Source organism: Suricata suricatta, chromosome 10 (genome assembly GCF_006229205.1).
Source record: "Suricata suricatta isolate VVHF042 chromosome 10, meerkat_22Aug2017_6uvM2_HiC, whole genome shotgun sequence".
NCBI lineage: Eukaryota > Metazoa > Chordata > Mammalia > Carnivora > Herpestidae > Suricata > Suricata suricatta.
In genome coordinates this window covers 23,560,260-23,583,402 of record NC_043709.1, presented here as the reverse complement: position 1 = coordinate 23,583,402, position 23,143 = coordinate 23,560,260, and the positions used below count along the sequence as shown (strand labels likewise).

Here is a 23,143-nt window from a genome sequence, read left to right as displayed (position 1 = left end):
AGAAGATACACAGATGGCCAACAGACACATAAAATGATGTCCATCAGCACCTACCATCAGGGAAATACAAATCAAAACTACAAAGAGGTGTCACCTCATAGCTATCAGTATGGCTAAAATCAACAACACAAGGAACAACTAATGTTGGGGTGGGTATGGAGAAAAAGGAACCCTCTTGCCTTGTTGATAGGAATACAAATTGGTACAGCGATTGTGGAAAACAGTAGGGATGTTCCTCAAAAAGTCAAAGATAGAACTACCCTATGACCCAGGAATTGCACTACTGGGTATTTACCCAAAGAATACAAAAATACTCATTCAAAAGTACACATGTACCCCTATGTTTATTGCAGCATTCCTTACAATAGTCAAATTATGGAAGCAGCTCAAGCAACCATCAATAAATGGATGAACAAATACAGAAGTGGTATGTGTGTATATGTACCTGTGGGTGTATATTTGTGTGTGTGTATATATAATAATGCAATATTATTCAGCCATTAAGAATGAAATCTGACTATTTGCAACAACATGGATGGAGCTAGAGTATAACCTAAATGAAATAAGTTTAGTCACAGAAAGACAAATAACATGATTTCACTCCTATGTGGAATTTAAGAAACAAAACAAACAAGAGGCACATGGGTGGATCAGTGGGTTAAGCCTCCAACTTCAGCTCAGGTCATGATCTCACAGCTCATGGGTTTGAGCTCCTTCAGATTCTGTGTCTCCCTCTCTCTCTGACCCTTCCCCACTCACACTATGTCTTTGTCTCTCTCTCTCTCTCTCTCTCTCTCTCTCTCTCGCTCTCTCAAAAATAAATAAATATTGAAAAAAATGTTTTAAAGAAACAAATGATCAAAGGGGAAAAAAGAAGGAGACAAATCAAGAAACAGACTCTAAATTAGAGAGAACAGAGGCACTTAGGTAGTTCAGTCAGTTGAGTGTCTGACTCTTGATTTCACTCAGGTCAAGATCCCAGCGTTGTGGGGTCAAGCCCCACATTTGGCTCCACACTGAACATGGAGTCTGCTTGGGATTCTCTCTCTCTCTCTCTCTCTCTCTCTCTCTCTCTCTCTCTCTCTCTCTCCCCCCTTTCTCCTGCTTGCATGCTCTACAATACAATACAATACAATACAATATAGAACAAATAAATTATAGAGAACTCATAGTTACCAGAGGTGGGAATGGGCTAAAATAGGTGATGGGGAGTAAGTAGTGGTGATGAGCACCGGGTGATACGTGGAAGTGCTGAATCAGTATACTGCACACTTGAAACTAATATAACACTATACGTTAACAAACTGGAATTAAAATAAAACCTAAAAAGCCAAAAACATAAAAAATAAATAAAAAATACTTGGGTCAAAAGAGAAAAAAAAGCTACTGCTCTTAAGGCTATTCTCAACCAATCCCCAAATCGAAAATCTGGTCCTCATCAAAATTAACTGGCTATGTAAATGTAAAAGTTCCTGGGTTTCACCATATTATAAACTCCTTAAGGACATATATTTTTTTTTAGATCTTTGTGTCCCTTCCTACCCCCATTATATCACTCATATGCCCCCAAAATTTGTTACATCAAGCCAGATGATTTCTCACTTGATCTTTCTAAATTAATGCTATAGTTTATCCCTCAGTAACATAAAGGATTCTGTGATGTCGTATCACCTCAAACTGAGCTAATAGCACAAGAAACTGAAAGGATCAGACTTCACTTGGGACATAAGATGACACCACTCAAGATATCCTGTGAGGCTCAGCTCATCATTCACTCTTTTAAACACCTCCTAACTCCAAAAATAAGAAATTTAAAAAGCATTTTAGGGACCTCATTTGAATGGAAAGAGGTAAAAATATCTAGATATTTAAAATGTCATATTCTTAAAGAATGAAACTTTAATTCTCTTTTAAAATAACAATTTAGGGGCACCTGGGAGGCTCAGTCAGTTAGGTGGCCAACTTCAGCTCAGTTATGATCTCACAGTTCATGGGTTCGAGCCCCATGTCAGGCTGTGTGCTTACAGCTCAGAGCCTAGAGGCTGCTTCTGTTTCTGTGTCTCCTTCTCTCTCTGACCCTCCCCAGCTCACACTCTGTGTGTCTCTCTCAAAAACAAATAAATGTTTTATAAAATTTTTTAATTAAAAAAATAACATTTTTTTAATTAAAAAAAAATAACATGACACATTTTCAATTACCACCAAATAAAGAATTACGTGTTTTCTGGCTCAGTCAGTTAATCGTCAGCTTTGGCTCAGGTCATGATCCCACAGTTCATGGGTTCGAGCCCCGCATTGGGCTCTGTGCTGACAGCTTAGAGCCTGGAGCCTGCTTCAGATTCTGTGTCTCCCTCTCTCTCTGACCCTCCCCTGCTCGCACTATCTCTCTCTGTCTCTCAAAAATAAATTTAAAAAGCATTAAAAAATTTAAAGAAAAAAATAATTATGTGTTTTCAAAGCACAAATCTCAAGGAGCACCTGGGTGGCTCAGTCAGTTAAGCATACGCCTTAAGCTCAGGTCATGATCTCACAGTTGATGAGTTTAAGCCCCGTGGTCAGGCTCTGTGCTGACAGCTCAGAGCCTGGAGCCTGATTCAGATTCTGTGTCTCCCTCTCAGTCTGCCCCTCCCCCAATTCACTCTCTCTCAAAAATGAATAAATGTTAAAAAAAAATTTTTTAAACCAAGCAAAAATCTCACAAAATCTCCACCTTCTAAATATTCACATATGTTTCACTGAGAATGTCCTTAGCCATGGTTGGCACAAGTCAAATATGAATTTGCTCTTCATGTTAAAAGAAAAAGCATGTAGGCAACTTTCTAACTTTTCTCACCAAAACAGATCTGAACAACTAGATGTGCTATCATTCTATAATTGATGACACAACAGTTTGTCACTTTAGTATTTTTTAAACTAGCACTTTCTTAAAGCTTTCTAGATAGTGACCAACTTTCGTCGGCAACAGTGGAACACTTGGCAAGATGTCAAAGATGCAGCACTCTTCAACTTTCTGATAGTTTTTGTTTCCATGAAGTGCTAAATTAGATTAAGACAACATAAAGAAAAAAGAGGGCAAAATGTGCATTCTCATTAATAATAACAGACTTTAAAAAAGAGAATTCCAAAGAAAGACTGCCTGTGAGAATACAGAAAAATATTTTAAAACAGTAATGTCTAAACTAACCAGAGTCCTGTCAAATAGGACACTGTTCTTCAACATGAATAGCTTCCTTAAGAGGAATTAAATGGATTATAGTTCTTCAAAGATTCTAGTTAATCAAAGATTAAATACATGGGCTGAGATTCTCTCTTCTTTGTTTCACTACTGTTTGATACCTGTTCAGTCTTGTTCCTCAAAAGCTGCAAGGTAACATATTCGTACATTTAATTAACACCTGGTGAAATGTTAATTACATACAACAGTGGCACCGGTTGACCAAGGGTTTATAGCATATAGGGAGTCCACTTGGTTCAACAAAAATTGAAAATAAGCCTCACACAAGTTCAAATCGTGATTCATATTCCTTCAAATATGACACAGAGAAATCCAACCTTAGTTTTTCCTCTTTGGAGAAGGAAATAAAAAAACCTACCTCAAAAAGATGTCAGATATAGATTAGAATGTATGGATTGTGACTAGCACACGATACTCATTCAGCAAATGTTACTTCTTCCACTGGGCACTCCCAAAGTGTTAACACTAAACATATGTACTGCGTATAAAATTGCAGGCTACACACCACTGATCTGTCCTCAATTACAGTCAGAATGAGAGATTAAATAACTTTTACAGGGTAATGTGGCAGCAAGTGAATAAAATTATTTTTTACTGTTTATTTACTTATTTTTGAGAGAGAGAGAGAGAGAGAGAAAGAGAGTGAGAGAAAGCACACCCAGGGGAGGGCAGAAAGAGAGGAAGAAAGAGAGAATCTCCAGCAGGCTACATGCTGTCAGCACAGAGCCCGATGCGAGGCTCAAACTCAGAAAGCTGGGAGATCATGACCTGAGCTGAAATCAAGAGTCAGATGCTTGATCAACGGAGCCACCCAGGTACCCCTTCGCCCCACCATAAAATTATTTCTAAGAAAATATTCTTAATTTCAAATAACTACCCTGCAAAAAGAATTTCCCATTAGGCAATTCTTATGTGAAGAATATCATGATAGACTGAATAGCTCCGTGAAGTCTTTACTAAGCACAGAACTGCTGAGTGAAAATTCATCACTGAGGCCAATAGGTCCTTCTCCACCTAGATACATAAGGCTTTCGTGTTCTGATTCCACTACTTTCCAGCCACATCTCCAGAGATCACATTACAATATCCTGGTTTTCTTCCAACCTCTCTGGCCACTCTTTTGCCAACTTAAATCTTCTCTCTCTCTTTCTCTCTCTCTCTCCCCCCCCCCCACACACATAAATACACATAGCTATTAAGCCTTAGAAGCTCTGGGGACAAGTATTTTTCTTCTCACTCTATGCTTCCTCAGGCAAACTCATCTTAGTACAGGGATTTAATCTAAACAATAACTCTCAAATTTCTATTCCTGATCCTTTTAGATCTCTTTTCTCAGCTTCACACTCCTATACCTAACTGTGTATTTGGGTGTCTCAGACACCTTAATTATCAAAGCAGAATCTCATTCTTCAGGGGAAATTATTCACTGTCAAACACCTCACCAAAAAAATGTATTGTCTTAGTACTTGGTCCTAAGAATTATACTTTTTATAATTATATTTTCAAGTTTATTTTGGTTCTGAATGGGTAGTAAAAAACTAAAACCATCTATACCCAGAGTTTAGTCTATATTAACATAACTATTCAGTTGTCTTTGACAACATGACTCTACTATTCCAGGAAACTCTTGTCCAGGCAGATAAGAGTTGCAAAAAACTTCATTGTTCATTTCAGGAACTTCCCAAAAACCCCATATAAACCAAGAGCAGACTATTCAACTTTTTAATAAATAGCAGCACATGATTGTTCACTTTCCAAGACAATTTAAAAATCTTACCTCAAAACCCTTGCTTTGCTGTATCTATTAATCCTAAACTATTATATCATGATCCTTATTAATTCTAATCAAGCTCCTGGGCCAAAATGTCTTTTTAAAGACTCCAAATCCTCAATAAATATACCAACTTTGCTCTCCCTTCCTGCTTCACTACTCTTTTCATACGCCCTCCCCTTTCTCTGGCAGACCCTAACAGCCCTGTAAAGGTGGTTCTCTCCTTTACACAATAAAGTTATTTGGTAGTTTTTTGGAGGTATTTTCTAAGAGCCAATATTCCACAGCACCACCAGATAGTTTCCCGAATATCTATTAAAATTCAGTTCAACAATACTAGTTTCATCACAAGCAAAGTGAGGAAAATATGAATACCGTTATAAAAAGGTATGAGATCATCCTATACTAGGCAACATCAGTTGACACTTGGTTCCATTTTCTTAATGAGTTAAAACATGTATTAGGCCTACAAATAAAACTTTAAATAATACCAAATAGATTACTAGTATCAGTGCAGCCATAAAACCAATGAGGAGTTCAGAGGACAATGGGAGGTTAAAAAAAAAAAAATCACAGACAGGTTTAATAATTGAAGGAGGAAGCTTAGAAGAGAAACAGGATGGGAAAAAACCAAATTAGAATAATCCACAATACTAATAATTAGTTCAAGGAAAAAATACTGCTAGATTTACTACAATATAACAGTGAAAAGTAACTTTAAAGGAATTTTCATTATTATAATATTATTTTTAAACCATGATTTGGAATTAAGACACAATGAAATGCTTAATATATCTTCCAGAACGTTGAGACTTTTTATCTACCAAGAATAAATGTATAAGCATTTCTTTTACTATAGATCATTTAAAGCACTTATAAGGCCACACGGATGCTTACACAGGAGTAATTTGAAAGAAATGGTTAAGTATTTAAAACGCCTCAATGCTTAGAAGGAAATGAAGGATCCAAATTTTAAGATCTAAACGTAAAAGTGGACACCATAAGTACTGGAAGAAAATATGGATGAATTCCTTCATAATCCTGGGAGTGGTGAAGGCTTTTCAAACTATGTTTCAAAGTTCAGAAATGTAAAAGAAAAAAATAGTGTCACCATATAAAAAAGGAAACTTTTTGCATAAGAAACATCATAAAGAATGAAAATATATTATTTTTTGCAACCTGTATTACAAATAAAAGGCTAAACCCCCTATAGAGACTTCCTGAAACCAAGAAGAAAAAGACCAAAACCTAACAGGAAAAACAAAGAATGCTAGAGTTCACAGACGGGAGAAAAAAGTAAAATGTCCATTATAAATACAAAAACAAAATAATTCAGCATCATTCATAATGAGAGAAATGCAGTCTGAGTTACATCAGTTCTCCTCTATCCAATGAGCAAAATTCCAAAAGTGTGACACACATTCAGCTGGTGAGGCTATGGGAAAATAAGCCTCTCTAACATTTAGATACATAATGGCAATAGGACTGACAAAATTATAGAAGAATTTTTTTTTAAAATATTTTATGATAGTTTTAGATTTACAGGAAAATTGCAAAGATAGTATACATAGTTGCCCTACACCAGACACCTAGACTCTGCTATGAAGATCTTATATTACTCTGGTATATGTCACAAATAACCAAAACTGATGCAGTATGGACTAAAGTCCACTCTATTCAGATGTCATTAGTTCTTACCTAATGTCCTTTTTGTTACAGGATCCCAAGCACTATACCCCATTGTTATGCTGTCATGTCATCGTAGGCTCTTCTTGGCTGTGACAATTTGGCTTTCCCTGTTTCAGATGACCTTGATGGTTTTAAGGAATATTATTATAACAAAATACCTTAGACTAGGTAGCTTATACACAACAAAAATTTTATTTCTCACAGTTCTGGGGGCTGGGAAGTCCAATATTAAGGCCCCTGCAGATTTGATGCCTGGCAACAGCCTACTTCCTAGTTCATAGATTGCCATCTCTTCACTAAGTCCTCACATGGCAAAAGAGGGGAGGTAATTCTCTGGTGTCTCTTAAAAATGTATTAATTCCATGACCTCCTATGTTAGCACCTCTCAAAGGCCCCACCTCCAAATACCATCAGGTTTCAACAATATGAATTACAGGGGGGGATACACTTGGTTTATAGTATTAATACTACATATTTATAGTATTAATCCTTGGTCACACAGCTCAGATAGTGTTTGTCAGGTTTTTCCCCTGCTAAGTTACCCTTTTCCCTATTTTTCCATTCCTTTAGAGCGGAGTTTTGTTATACCTCTTTGAGGGCTGAGTATCTACATAAATTACTTGGAATTCCTCTGCACAGATATGTCTGTTCTCCTCCATTTACTTATTTCAGTATGGATTCATGGATATTTGATAATTAAATTATAATCCAATTTTTAAAGTTCCATTTTATTTTGTTTCTCAAATTATTCTATTATTAACATTGGGAGCTCCCTTTGTCAGCTCCTGTACCCATTTTACCTGCCTCATTCATAGTTTTTGTTGAAGTACTTCCTCACTTTTCAGTGTTGTTGTATTTATTTCCTGTCCCAGTCCTGGAATCAGCCATTTCTCCAGAGCTCTGGTTCCTTTTATGGGAGAACAGTATTAGAAACCAAGATCTTGGCACTAACTGTGCTCACTGTTACTGGGGTGTCATTTTTTCCAGGCCCTCTCTACTGAAACAGCAAGGACATCTGTGTAGACAGGTACTTACCACCTGACTGACCCTTGTTCCTAGAATCTAAACCATGATTTGCTTATGCAAGTACAAAATGTTGTATATATATTATTTATTTGGTATTATAATAGCAAAAGATAAGAAACAACCCAAGTGTCCACAAAGGACTCAGGGACTTACCTGAATTCTTACTTCTGTGGGTTTATGACAGTTATTAAAAGTAAAGGAAGATCTTTAGCTAGACATGGAAAAATCTCCAATATAAAACATACATGTATTTGTTTGTATTTACAAAAAATACACTGAAAAGATAAACAGATACAAAAGGAAATGTCTACCTCTAAAAGGTGTGGGAGGAAAAATTGGCAGGAAAAAGCCAAAGGTGAAACAAGACTTCTCTATATCTCTCTCTACATAGCTTTAAGTTCTTAATCATATCACCTATTCAAAAAAAATAAGTTTAAATCTTTTTAAATGTTAAATGCCTACAAAAGTAGAAGGATTTGAAGAGTTCAAAGTAAGAAAGGAATGGGGCAAGGAGATAATCATTTGTGAAGAGTAAATAGTTAAAGAAAAGATACCTCCATCTTAGGAACAAAACCAAAAATATATCAAAAATTCTTTGTAAGTATTAAAAGTAGAGTTGATCCTTAAATGACACAGGGGTTACCCCTGTGTAATCCAAAACGGGCATTTAACTTTTGATTCCCCAAAAACTTAACTACTAATAGCCTACTGTTGACTGGAAGCCTTACCAATAACATAGTCAATTAACACATATTTTCTATGTTATATATGTATTATATGCTTTATTCTCACAATAAAGTAAACTAGAGAATAAAAAGTGTTATTGAGTAAATCCTAAGAAAAAATGCTTTTATATAATACTGGGGTTTTTTTTTGTTTCCAAAAAAAAATCCATGTATAAGTGGATCAGTGCAGTCAAACCTGTGTTTTCAAAGATCAACTGTAAAGTCACTTAGTTGACTTTAAAGAGCTGTAACACAGTAGCTGCTGAAATTAGCCTATTCTCAGTACCTGCATATAATTTAACTAAATTACTACTAAATGGTTACCTATATTATATTAACACAGAGGTAAAGTCTAAAGAACTAAATAATCATTTGTAGAGGTATAATTAGATTGGTACGCTGGTATTGGCAGTTAAATATTGTCCTAAGAGACAATAAAGTCATGTCATGTCTCTGCGGTGAACCAGACCAGAATAAAAAGGCACAAGTAGCTCTTTTTAGCATTCCCAAAATAAAGAAGCATCCTTTGAGGCTGCTTCTGAAACATCAACATATCACAAAAGGTTGGCCATTCAACATCCAGAGGTAGCTCATTGGTAGCTATTCACAGAACTTTCCCAATGCCTTCAAAGTAGAAAAGAAGACATTCTGCCTAAAAAATATTCAATAGCTCAATTCCATGGATGAATAATATCCAAACTCTTTACTGGTATATCTCCTCCTTTGATCTTACCTACCACATCTTCCACATTCAACCTCTATTTTTCTCTATTTCCACTATATGGAAATACTTAATAGGCTGGTGGAGAATAACAATTTTTGTAATGTAAAACACTTTTTCATACTTCATTTTTACATTCTGCCCTTTTATACTAGGAAGTGCTAAAGCTAAAGCATTACCTCCTCCAAGAAATCTCTACCAAATACCCTTGGCTGAATGTCATTCCTTCCTCTTCAGGGCAAGTCCACCTTTGGTAACAGCATTAATAAATGAATAAAATCATAAATTACCTAATTTTTACTGAGATGCTCTTTAAAAAATACAACCTGGACAATGAGGAAATGGAAGTCTACCCTGATGCCTGATGCAACTCTTAGAGATGCGGTGGCATATTTAGGATTGAAGTTTTAAGCTAGAGAGATGAGCTTGAAAAAAAAAATGGAAACACGTGTTCTACTTCTCTTTTGCCTACCATTTATACAAGTTGAATATAAACACATACATAATATCAAAATTATTTGGAAAAAAGCTGTCTCACCATACCAAACATTAAGATATACTAAAAAGCAATGATAACTAAAATAAACTGGAACTAGAATAAGAACAGATGGATCGCCAAAACAAATTATCTCAGATTAAGGGAAAAAAAACGTTATATGTAGCAATAGGATTTAAAAAAAAAAAAAAAAAGAGTACCATAGGGGCATCTGGGTAGTTCAATCATGTAAGCATTCAAATTTCAGTTTCTGGTCAGATTATGATCTCATGGGGTTGAAGCCTTCCATCAGGCTCTAAACTGACAGTGTGGAGTCTGCTTAGGATTCTCTCTCTCCCTCTCTCTCTGCCTCTCCTCCACTAGTGCTGTGTCTCTCCTTCTCTCAGAATAAATAAATAATTTTTCTAAAAAACTATCACAAAATAATGAAAAATGAAGGAGTCAGGATTCAGGGAATGGTAATCATTTCCTCTTGAGCAATCTGAGGGGAAAATACAGAAAAAAAAATCCAGCAATCAAAGAAATCCCAACACAAGCAATGACATCTTTCTACAAATTATCTAAAGTATTATTATTATTATTATTATTACTTTTCTTTTTCTGAGAGAAAGAACGAACAAGCAGAGGATGGGGCAGAGGGAAAGAGATAGCAACACCCAAGCAGGCTCCAAGCCTAGCACAAAGTCCAACGTGGGTTTCAATCCCATGACCCTGGGATCATGACCTGAGCTAAAATCACAAGTCAGAAGCATAATCAACTGAGCCACCCAGTTGCCCCTGAAGCAAGAATTTTAAAGAGTTAAAGAGTAGTGTCAGTAAAAGTAGATGCGGCCACAACAAGCATTAACTGAAAAGGTTCACAGGGTTTGATTTGGGAATTCCGTGTCTGTGTATCTGGCTACCCCAAGAAAATGTAAATGGTGGGGGGGGGGGGTGCCTCGGGTAGGATGATTGTGGTCACATGCTACAACTTATCCCAGCACAATTTAAAATGATGAAAAATGAAAAGTAGTTATTTAATAATTATTAGCCACTATGAAATGGATAAACTTCTTGTGATACAATGCTGTAACAATGAAAACAAGAGCCATAAGAATTATTTGGTAACTTAAAAAACAACTTACATTATAAAAAAGATCTTAAAACGTTAAACTCTATATATGAAAACAGACATAGAGAATATTTGAAGAAAACCACTGCTCAGGAATTTCGATTATGGTCTATTTTCTACATTGCTATGTTCTTACATTTAAAAAATAATTTTTAAAAACATAATAATTGAGACTGCACCGAAGCAAAATAATAAGACACTCAAACTGTTAAAGGAATTCAGCAAGAAGGCGATTAGACTAAGGTGGCGCTAATGCCTTGGTACCCTAAGTAAGCAAACCAAAACCTAAGCCACAGTCACTGCACAAGAATCTGAGAAAATGAAACTTAAGAACAACCAATCACAAAAAGCCAACTAGGCTTTCCAAATAAGGCAACTGCTTAAACTATCACCAAATAATTCCCTTTGCTTCTATGTCTTCCCTATAAAAACTTCCCCACTCTCCCAGCTCCAGTTGGTAGACAGGTAAAAACCTCTGGTTTGGTGCTCCCTAATTCAATCAATATATGTTCACGAAACTTTGAAAAGAAAATTAATGTGCCTCAGTTTACCTTTTAAGAAAAAAACTAAAACAGCAAAACAAAAAGATACTCACTAAAAGGATTAAAAATCCAGTAATTGGAACATAAGACTTTTATACATAAAGTTAAGAAAATCCCCCCAAAACATGATACACCAGGAAATTCAAAAAAGAATAAAAAGAAAAAATAAGATGCAATGATGGAAAGTTTCAATCACTTTGCCTTTAGTTTATATATGAGTGAATGCTCCTCTTAACACTGTGCTAAACCCTAGAACCATGTTTCTAAAACTCAAACACTGCCTGGAACATTTTAAAAAAACCAAGCTCAAAGATTCCAATTCAGTTGTTCTAGACAGATTTTATACCACGGAGACATCTAGTTTTTTGTTTGTTTTTAAATCAAGAAGCGTGCCTTCTGAAGTTCATGTGAAGGCCACTGACCTAGAAAAACATCCTAAGATAACAGGAGCACTAAGTGGCTCAGATGGTTAAGCATCTAACTGTTGATTTTGGCTCAGGTCATGATCACATGGCTCAGTCTGTGAGTTCAAACCCTATGTCGGACTCTGCATGACAGCATCAAACCTGCTTGGGATTCTTTCTCTCCTCTCTCTCTACACCTCCCCAACTCACATGGGTACTCTAGTTCTTTCTCTCAAAATAAATAAATAAATAAACTAAAAAAAAAAAAAGACACAAATAAGACCTTATGACAAAGAATAAAATGCAAAACCATTTTCTTTTTTTAATGGTTAAGTTATATGACCTGTTATTCTATTTTGACTTTCAGAATATCTGAATCATACATAAAAAAGTCATTAACATGGACAGCAAATACTGTTAAGAGTTCAAACAAGTAGTATAGCACAGGTTTGAAGAAAGGGAACAAAGGGTAAATGGTTATAAGAAAAATCTGGCTGGTCCTAAGGAAAAGATTAATCAATGTGCTTATTTATCAGGAAGATTGTAACACCTTTATTCATAATGGGCATTAGATAAGAAACAACAATGAATATCCTACATTATTGGTCCAATAGTCTATACTATCCTCCTCCCACAATATACCTAAAGGACACAACATACACTGATAAGTAACACTAACTCAATAACAGTGATTCTCAGGGCACAAGGGTGGCTCAGTTGGTTAAGCCTCCGACTTCGGCTCAGGTCATGATCTCACATTTGTGGGTTCGAGCCCCACATCGGGCTCTGTACTGACAGCTTAGAGCCTGGAGCCTGCTTTCGTTTCTGTGTCTCCCTCTCTCTCTGCCCCTCCCTGCTCATGCTCTGTCTCTGTCTCAAAAATAAATAAAACATTAAAAAATTAAAAAAAAAAATAAGTGATTCTCAAATTGGGTGGGAGTCGGGAAGCATATGCAAAAATCCTGGAGATATGTACAGTTTTAAAAGCCAGAGAGATTACTTTAATTCAGCTGTCCTTGTGAATCACTTATTTAACCAGAAAGAATAAACCTGAAGGAATAGATCAGCAAAACAATTCTGGTACCATTACCAACAATTCTTCCTATTAAAGAGTAATACAAAATAACTTCCAGTTTTGAGTACTAAATGCAAGGTACTTCGCAAAGTCCTTTATACATACCATTTCATTTAATTCCCAAACCCCATGAAATAAGCTCTGGCACTTCCCAATTTCATAGAAAAAAATGACCCTTAAGTGTTTAAGTAACTGGTTCAAGATCACATGATAATGAATTATTACTGAAATAGTTTCTTTACAAAAAACAAATGGACACATATAACCCATTCCAACTTCATATTATAAAAATAAGAGTTCAAAATTTTTCCCAAAAAATTATACATAAAATTAGAAATGTGTCAGGGCACCTGGGTGGCTCATTGGGTTAAGCAACTGACTCTTGATTTCAATTCAGGTCATGAATCATCTCATGATTGGAATTCCCTCCCTTTCTCTTTCTCTCTGCTTCTCCCCCAGCTCACTCACGCACTCTCTCTCTCTAAAACTAAACAACTTTTTTAAAAAAATGTGCTAACCATTTTATAGCTTCTAAGGAAGAAAAGGGATCAGAAGAGAATAGAAATGTAAATAACAAAAATATCTGAAGAGGGGGCAAATGCTCACAAATTTATGGGCAGAGGCACCTGGCCAGCCCTGTGGGTAAAGCATGCAACTCTTGATCTCAAAGTTGTAAATTCAAGCCCGTATTGGGCATTAGGAGCTTAATTCTTAAACAAAATTTTTAAAAATTATGGGCAAAAAAATCTACTACCAAATGCAGTGCTGACTCCACTACTCCTGAAATGATAAAACATCAGTAAATACTGATCTTGAAATTTTAACTGATATAAAATTTAAAATTTTAAGACCATATAATAAATATGAAAAGGCATAGAATCTCTCAAATTATGAAAATTCCTTTTTAAATATCACATTTCAAGATGTCATTAAGCCATAATCTCTGATTTCTAAAATATATCTAATTCTTACAACACACCTACAATAACAGAGGTATAATTTAAAGCTCAGGTTAAAAATATCAATAAAATGTCTTTAATTTTAAAATTAGACCCTAAAGCAGTTTTTATTTAATTATCATTCCGATAAAAACAAAATTCTTGGTCAACTGTATACATAAACTATCAGGGCAAAAAGGGATGACAATAAATGCACTGTTCTCTCCTTTTGAGTGCAATTTTATACTTTGGTAAACGCATTTAGCTTTAGTACTACACATAGTCAAAAGCTCAATTCCATTAAGGATGGAATCTTATCACTACACCAAATTTTACTCTTGATGTTAACCAAAATTTTTAGATCTTTAGAAACAGATACTTTATTCACACATAAATAATGTAATTTCATATTTCCAATTTATCTAAGACAACAAATTAGTACAGCTTACATGTAATTAAAAAGATCCAATAATACTATTATTGCCCCTTCAAGTTGCCCTACAAACTGCTTCCATATTGCTCACACACAAATACCACCTACATGTAACAACAATACTCAAAATATTTGATGGCTTTTAATTTTTCTCCCATATCAGAATTGATTCTTGACTCTCTCTAGGCCATGACTAATCTGACCCTAATTTACCAATTCAGATCCTAATCCCATCACTTCACTCATTCAATTAGGCAATACATAATTTGGAGGGAATACCAAAAAAGCATGGTCTATCTGGAGCACAAGGCCAACCAGCATGGAGATTTATAAATAATCAATTACAAAACAATGTCTTAAGAACTATGGTTGACATAAATTTTATAGCACATCACCATAAAGAGTGACAGTACAAAAAGGGACATTTGCCTTCAAAAATGAGAATTTCTCTCCAAGTATCACAGCACTGTAATACCAATACACCAGCTTCCTCATCCTTATTTCCTAGCATGGACCAGGACTGTTAGTAAAACGGGCAGGCACTTCAGACTTAGGTACATGGATGGATAGGCAAAGGAAGGAAGGACAGACATACATATATATAAATGTAAAGAAGAATGAATACCTGTTAGGCTAAAATGGACAAAACTGAATGTAATAATATAGATGAGGTAATCCAAAACCCTTGTATATTAAAAGAACAACAGGAAAAGATAAATCTAAAAGATATTTAGGGAATAAAATTGATAAAGTTTGGTGTGAGAGAATCGGCTAGGGAGAGAGCTAACAGAAAAGCATCATCTGCCAAAGGTTTTGCCTCAAATGACTAGGCGGATGGTGGTGCATTACTGTGGTAGGGAATAGAGGCAGAGGAAAAAAAAAAAAGTTCAGTTCTGGTAAAGGAGCACTAAGAGGCAATATTTGGGAGGTAACTAGAAAGAATTCAAGAAAAGAGGTTTGGATTAGAAGCAAAGATGTGAAGATCATCAAAATATAGGTAATAAGAACAATGCACTAAATACAGAGGAGACTACCCAGACAACATGTAAAACACAAGAAAAGGGCCAAGAGCAGAACATTCCAGTCAACCAGTGTTACTGTTATTTCACATACTGCAATAGTTCCTCATTAAATTATATTTTTATACCATATACAAAGACTAACACAATTCCTAGGGCATAATAAATGCTTTAAAAATATTTATACCCCTGAAATTGAAAAACAAAATGTATTTGGGGCACCTGGGTGGCCCGGTCAATTAAGCATCCAACTCATGATTTTGGCTCAGGTCAAGATCCCAGTCCTGGAGATGGAGCCCACCTCAGACTCTGCCCTGGGCATGATGCCTGCTTAAGATTCTCTTTCCCCCTCTCTTTGTCCCTCCCCTGCCTGAATGTGCACCTCTCCCTCTCGCTCCTCTCTCTCAAAAAACAAATACATAAGAAAAATGTATTAAGTATAATAAAGCCATAAAGGATTCTTAAAAAATATTTCAATAAGACAAGTTCAAGGGGCTAAAGTCTGCTTAAGGAATCTAAAATTTAATTCAAAAATCACTGCAGAGCTTCCCACCAGATGTAGCAGTACAAACCAGTAATTTAAAAATCTGGAACTATGGAAAAGGTTTAAAGATAATACTTAAAAATATATATTAGCTAACTTATTTTACATTAGCTAATTTAAAGGATAATGCCTCTAAATTTGGAGTAATAAGAGCTTCAAGGTTGTTACCTAATGATTTTTCACAAATATTAATTTTTTACCAAACTTTGTTTACATTATTTAATATTAACACACACTATTAACAAATATTAACCATCAATTATAAAAATAGAAGGACTAAATATGTGACTGAGAAGACCAAAGTGAGTTAGTCATTAACCTAGAATATAGTTAAAGTATTCTTTGGTCCTTTTCCCACTGTTTACAAATATGCATATAAAATTTAGAGTATTCTTGAAAGTATTTATGCTTATAAATACATAAAGAGAAATAAAAGTGTGCTGTTAGAAGGCTGATAAGGGGCAAGTGGGTGGCTCAGTTGGTAGAGCATGCAACTTTTGATCTCAAGGTCATGAGTTCAAGCACCATATTGAGTGTAGAGCTTATTACATTAAAAAAAAAAAAAAGCTTAGAAAAAAAGGTTGACAAAAATCTTTTCCAAATTAACTTTTATGACAACCAAAAGAAAATCTGCTGTCATTGCTTTTCTACTTTAATGGAGTATCTTTAGTCAATTCAATAACATTTTCTCTTCTTCCAGTTGAACAATGGATAGGATATATATCAACAATAACATCATAAGGGCTGGCTTTCAATGTAAAAAGTTATTACCAAAAAATGTACAACCTGCTCTGATATTTCTATTTTCAGTGGTATATAGCCATATAGCAATAAAAACACAAGATTAAAATTTATACTTTACTTAACTAAGCAATTCCAAAGCCAAAAACCAATTACTAATTATATGTGTACAGATGTAGATATCAAACTTTTCTACCTTAAAAAATTCCCACCCAATACTGAAGCAACCTACAAAGCATGCATCTGAGCCATCTTCCCATTAGTGGCATATGCTGAAATAATGCAAACTAATTTTAACACATGTAAAATCAAAATTAAAAAAACTTAGAAGTAAAAATGATAGTAAACACACAGTATAATTATTTTTGCTTTTCAGCACCAATATTCATTTTACTTTATGCCTAAAAAAATAACTGATCAATCCATGATTAAAAATAAACCTACAAATATTTTCAGTATCTTTTTAGTACCTTTAACTCATACTGAGCTATAAATATGTTCTCTCTTATACATTTTGTATAGTTCAATTTTTTTGTGTGTAGTAAGCTAATTCAATGGAATTTAAATCTAATTTTGATGAGTTTTTAAATTTATCACTTTTTCATTCTCTCTATAGCAGACACTTAACAGACTTTTTAACATCACATTCCCATGGAGGCATGTAATATAGTGGTCTGAACACCAAAACTGGAACCTCAGCTTTATCAAAGAGGTAAGATCTTGGAGACCATCACTTAATCTAGGGCCTCTGTGTCCTTATTTATAAACAGGCCCAATATCTATATGATGAGCTTACTATGAGGATTAAACAAAGTAACATCTGGCATAGTACTAGCAAAAGAAGTAATTGAGTTTAGTTTCTTTCATGTACAGTTTACATCAAAGAATTTTTTTTCAATGTTTATTTATTTTTGAAAGATAGAAAGAGACAGAGCACGAGAAGGGGAGGGGCAGAATGAGAGGGAGACAGAATCCAAAGCAGGCTCCAGACCATCCACGCTGTCAGCACAGAGCCCCAATGCGGGGCTCAAACCTTGAGATCATAACCCAAGCTGAAGTCAAGACACTTAACCAACTAAGTCACCCAGGCACAACAAAAAATAATCTTAAAAGGAGACTGGGCACCTGGGTGGCTCAGTTGGTTAAGCGTCCGGCTTCAGCTCAGGTCATGATCTCACGGTTCATGGGTTGGAGCCCCACATCAGGCTCTGTGCTGACAGCTAGCTCAGAGCCTGGAGGCTGCTTCGGATTCTGCATCTCCCTCTCTCTCTGACCCTCCCCTGCTTGCACTGTCTCTCTCTGCTGCTCAAAAATAAAAAAATAAAAACATAAAAACATAAAAAATAAAAATAAAAAAATAAAAGGAGACTTTGGAGCAAGGTAATTGCCACGCATCCCAATATGCCACAGATCTGTAAATCTACCTACCTCCTCACATACAGTATTCAGTATCATAGGTTACAATGGAACATAACATTTATAGTTGGCACATTCCCATTAGATTTCTTGTTAGGTATTTATTTTCCAAGTTGGCCAACAAAGAGAAACAAGATAGGAAAGGTCAGCTACACTCAGATACATCTAATACATTTTCCTGGCCTTTGGCAATTTCTCTTTCCAGGTCAATATTTTGCAGATATCAAAGTAGCTGGCAACTAAAAAGGGTGGGAGCAAAATAATAGCAAAGAATCCAGTAATGACAGTAAGAATTCTTGGCTTAATATTATAAATATTGTAAATAGAAATTTTTAAAAAAAAAGGTCCTCTCCTCACCAGTTCAAAGAAATTGCCAACATTGTAGGCTGAATGCTAGTAACCTACACCGTTTCTCTTTAGGTGATTTTTAAACCTCATAAATACTACATAAAGCACAATTTTATGCCATAAGTCTACTGTTTGTCATTTAAAATGCAAAATGTTGGGGGTCCAGGGTGGCTCAGTAGGTTAAGCATCCAACTTCAGCTCAGGTCATGATCTCAGTTCGTGGATTTGAGCCCTGCAGGACAGCTCAGAGCCTGGAGCCTGTTTCAGATTCTGTGTCTGCTCTCTCTCTCTGCCCCTCCCTCACTTGGCACTCCTTCTCTTTCACGTTTTCTCAAAGATAAATAAACATTTAAAAATGTAATAAATAAAACACAAAATGCCATCATCAGTGATAAACTGCACCTTAAATAACTTTTCCACTTAAAACTTCAAGCAAAAATTACATTCAAAATTCAAAGAACCCAAAACTATTCTTTCTTCACATGTATGAAAGGAGACAATTTTTACAATAGATAAAATACTCTAATGAATATTCTTATTAATTGAATTTAACATTTAATGTCCTTTTTCTACAACACAGTGTAGAAGTTATAAAAAAGAATTCCATGACATGATGCTGCAATTTTTATAAAGATCAGAAAACAGTAATAAAGATTTAAAATGTAATGCCTTATAAATATTCAATACTATTAGACAATAACACAGAAAATGCCAGGGAAAATGTTGTGTTCACAGATAATGTTTAATAATATTAAGTGACATCATCTTCACTTCGGAATATCTTCTTCAGTTGCCATTATAGTTTCTACCATTCACAGTAAAATACCTCCACAGTTGTTTAGTTAGTACTATTTCATCAATAAGAAAAAGGAGGTAAGTATTACTGAAAATAAGGGGAGAAAACAAAAAAAGCCTCAACTAAGTAAATTATTTTATGCCATCTCTTTCCACCCTGATCATAGGATTGAAGCAATATCTAAAAACGAAATAAATTAACCAATGTACACTTTAAAATCTGTTTAGTCACCACTACAGAGAAAATAAAATTTAAGTTTTCTATTTTTTGTGAAACAAATGACTTATCAGAACAAGATTACTGATGTACAAAGCTACCAGCACATACTGGATCACTACCAAACAATCAATTCTTCCAATTTCATCTTTCCTTATTATGTATCTCTCTTTCTCCCTTCAAGTAACCAGAGCAGATCTGGCTGGCTACACTATTTCAAATTCCTAACACCTGAAAGTGACTTTATTGGGTCAGAGTTCAAGGATGAGAAATAAACTCTTTAATGGGAGCTTCTTTTAATAATAGGAAAATTACGTTATTAACAAAACTTTATACATCATACACTTTTTTTCTGATTGTAAAAGGAATACAGAACGTATTTTTATTCATCCCTAAATCCCACCACCCAGAAATTCTTCGCTAACTTAATTTTAACTTCGCTAAAATTAAACTTCATAATCTAATTAAACACTAAATAACATGTAGAAAATAACCAATGTATCTTCAATTTGGTCTTTTGATAAATATGCTATACAAAACACTGATCATTAATGATACGATCTTTAATTTCAGAGATATCTGAAATGTGTTAAATGGTAAGAGTGGGGTATGGAGTCCCACAATTCAAAGGCGGGTCCCTAACATGAAATCCCTTACACAATTTTTATAGCGCCAACATTGTAATGGCTGCAAGATATGACTGTTCTCAGAATAACATCATCAGTAACGTTCCTATATCAGACAGTCTTCACTTTTAATTTCTTTTCATTCACGCTTCAAGCTCTAAATATTTTATATATATACATGTATATTTTAAAACAGCTTAAATTCAAAGGCTCAGCTATTTTCTTTGAAGTCCAGCATTCAAACTATTAGCGTTTCTGGCCTATGAGACAGTCCACCAGATAAAAGGATAACACTTTTATATTCCAAATTCTCCCTCAAAAAAAAAAAAAAAAAAAGACTTCCCTTAAATATACCCCATTTTTTTCTTTTGTTACAACCGTTGTTTTTGGAAGTATGCAGATATTAGAATTACAAAGACTGATAGGACTTCATTAACAAAACCAGTAACACCACTGCTAGCAAATTTTTCTTAAATTCGATTGAACCTTCTCTCTAGCTTCAACGGAGGCTTTCCTTGACTCAAGGCATTAAAGACCTTAAAATCCCATTCATTTTCTTTACCCTATGGTTAACAGAAGTCTAAGATACAGTAACTCAAATGCGTTACTTTGACCTTCTTACACAAGCGCCTTTTAAAAGAAATCCCTCAACAAAGACTCAAGAATCAGCAAAGTTTGAAGAATGAATTGTTTTTAAGACAAGCACTTCCTCTTAAGTGTGAGAAGGTCTGGCAGCCAGGAATACACTTTGCTGACCCTAGGAATAGCCACGACTCAAAACAAAATTTGCCACTTTTTTTACCTAGAAAATTTAATTGGCTACGAAACCATAACCAAGGACGTGTCTTTAGTGGACGAATTAATATAAAAAAGGAGCGCCAAGGATTTCAGCTACATGTTTTTGCCATTTTTGAAGAAAAGCTAATTGTTAGTGGCCATGTGACATTCTAAGATCCCAGAAAGGAAAGGGTGGGAGGAAGAGAGAGGAGTTCAAGGCAGTTCAGGGTCAGAACAAGCTCAGGCATCCTGTCATTAGCAAACGTTCCCCCAAGCTGAAGGCACAATACTGCTTACCCGAAAAGGAGTGGGTGAAAAGCAGGGGGAGAAAGAGGGGGAAACCACAAGGGAGTCAATGTGGCAGTGAGGTGGTGACGGGAAGCAGGGAATCGGGAGCTATCCAGCTGAGTTGGGGAGCAAAAGCATCGGGCACGAAAATGCTGAGAAAAGCAACTGCAACGGAGACGACAATACTTGGCAGCTGCCCATATTCCCTTCCCCATCGGTTTTCGGGTTTCCCACACTCCCTCCACCTCTGCTCTTGACCAACACTCAGGGGTGTGACCCGCCAGCGGGAGGCTGCGGTGATCTTTGTCTCGGCCCGGCTCCCCACGCGAAGGCTCCTCCTCCTCCTCCTCCGCGCTCGCCACTCGCTCACACCCCCGGCGTCTCCAAGGCGCTGGAAGCGCGGCGGCCACCGCTGCCTCCTCGCCCACCTCCCGCGGACTCGCGCCCTTCCTTTCCCCTACGCCGCCCGCGCCTGCAGCTCCACCCCCGCCGAGGGGGATCTTTGTATCTCGGGGGACTTTCTGCCTCTTTCCTCCTGGGCCTCCCCCCGGACACCAAACGGGGAGCAAGCACCCGAAGAGGCTGCGGCTGGGGGCGCCTCCCGCGAAGAAGCCCAAAAGATACCCACACCCCACCCCACCCCGGAAATGCCTGGGCGCCCCGGGGTTCGCGCTGGACCAGAGGGGCGACAGGCACTCGCGAGCTCCCTACGCCGCGCCTCCCTCTCTCAACTTCCCGGCCGGGCCTGAGCCTCCAGCGGCCCCCAAAGCCTCCCGCCCCGGCACTCGGTCCCAAGCACCCTCCCGACTCCCTCGGCTCGGGGTCCGCTGGGCAGCAGGAAAAGCCCCGCGCGGTCTTCCGCCACCAACTCACCAGCAAGTGCGGGGGCCGCGTCGCAAAGCGAGGCGCGGAGGCTGAGCTGCTCTGCCGACGCCCGCGGCGACCGGATGCAGGTCCGGGTCCCAGCGGCTGGCGGAGCCGAGGCGCCTCCGAGGCGCAGGCCTCCGCCGCTGCCTTCCGGCTCTCGCCGCGGGTCCGGAGCCTCTGGGAGGGGCCGCGAGTCCCTCACGCGTTGCCAAGCCCCCCGGACAACATGGCTCCCGGGCCGCCGGGCCGCGCGGGTAGCCCACTAATCCCCTCGGAGGAGCCTGGGCGGGAGGTGACGCCCGGCTGAGGCGGCCCGCCCGGACAAGGGCTCCTTCCTCTCTGCGGCCGGACCGTGAGGAGCTCGGGAGACGGCAGGCGGCCGCTTTCGTTCTCTGCGTGTGCGCGGTCGCTTTCTCACTCGGCGGTTGCGGACTGACGCCTCCGCCTGTTCCCCGGAGGAGAGCGAGCGAGCGAGAAAAAAGACTTTTATTGAAACGATCCAACCAGCAGCGGCGGAGGAAAGGGACCCGCCGCGGGAGCTTCCCCCACCCCCGCCTGAGCTGTTTGCTGCCGGCAGCGCGACCCCTGCCGGCGGCGGCGGCGGGAGGGGCGGGGCCGGCGGCCCGGGGCGGGGCCTAGAAGGCGGGGCGGGGTATCCCCGGGAAACCCCCAGCCCCTGAAGTGGGCGCCTCGGTCACTCCTGCAGGGCTTCCGAAGTCACCGGAGGGAGGTGAGAGAGATGAGAAGACCCCACAGGAGTGCGATGGTTACGTAGTGACGCAACACCGCAACTAGGGAAGAAATTACCTGAGTAATTCAACCCCTTCATCTTCCTCCCACCCCCCGCAACGAAACAAAAACTCTTGCTTAAATTATCCAAGTAATTATGTAATTAATATATCAATGCCGCAGTTCTCTACTGGTTTTCTAGAGAGTTTATTTCAAAGGGCCCACACCTGAGCCCTGATTGCAACTTTTCTCCTTTATTATGAGTGGTTGGGTGGGGGTAGCAGTGCAGCAGTCATTCACGCACGCATCATTTATTCTTTTAATTTCTTTGTATTGTGTTGTTGGCAATACGCTAGGTCCTCAAAGGACTGAAAGACTAGCTGGATGAAAGATAGTCAGTAACCAGTTATAATAAAAATCTGGGATTTGTGAGGAGAGAAATACAAGATGCTGTAGGAGAACAGAGAGGAAATACTGTTGATGTTGGTTAGGTTTTGTTTTCTTCAGGGGAAGGAGGGCCAAGAGGTTGGCCCAGTTTCTCTAAATATTTTTACTTTCTTCTTTCCCAGAGGCTAAAAGCTAGTTCAGGAATGAACAGCAGAGTGAAAGT

The 23,143-nt window shown here is 37.7% G+C and overlaps 2 protein-coding genes across 4 annotated transcripts in view; one reads left to right on the top strand and one right to left on the bottom strand.

The window, feature by feature from the left end:
- Window positions 1–22,380, bottom strand: part of CDK17 (cyclin dependent kinase 17) — a 107,135-nt gene extending 84,755 nt beyond the window's left edge. Inside the window, exon 1 of one of the 3 annotated variants that reach the window (XM_029953537.1) lies at window positions 21,811–22,380. Coding sequence is in view for 2 of the 3 variants with exons in the window: in XM_029953536.1 (XP_029809396.1) it covers window positions 6,705–6,747 (43 nt within the window). In the remaining variant the exon portion in view is untranslated. Of the gene's footprint in view, window positions 1–6,704; window positions 6,799–21,810 lie in introns of those variants that run through there. The other 2 variants (XM_029953536.1, XM_029953535.1) reach the window with 2 other exon arrangements.
- Window positions 14,805–22,484, top strand: LOC115305098 (translation initiation factor IF-2-like). Its single transcript, XM_029955441.1, has 3 exons — window positions 14,805–14,837; window positions 21,035–22,096; window positions 22,263–22,484. The coding sequence occupies exons 1-3, from the start codon at window positions 14,805–14,807 to the stop codon at window positions 22,482–22,484; spliced, it is 1,317 nt and encodes a 438-aa protein (XP_029811301.1).
- The last annotated feature ends 659 nt before the right edge of the window (window positions 22,485–23,143 follow it).

Bases quoted from the DNA above. Each gene is read 5' to 3' on its own strand.
- LOC115305098 (XM_029955441.1), top strand. From the start codon at position 14,805: ATGGACAAAACTGAATGTAATAATATAGATGAG. The intron at 14,838-21,034 runs GTAATCCAAAAC...GACGGGAAGCAG, and splicing joins AATGTAATAATATAGATGAG to GGAATCGGGAGCTATCCAGC. The intron at 22,097-22,262 runs GTGACGCCCGGC...TGTTCCCCGGAG, and splicing joins CGGAGGAGCCTGGGCGGGAG to GAGAGCGAGCGAGCGAGAAA.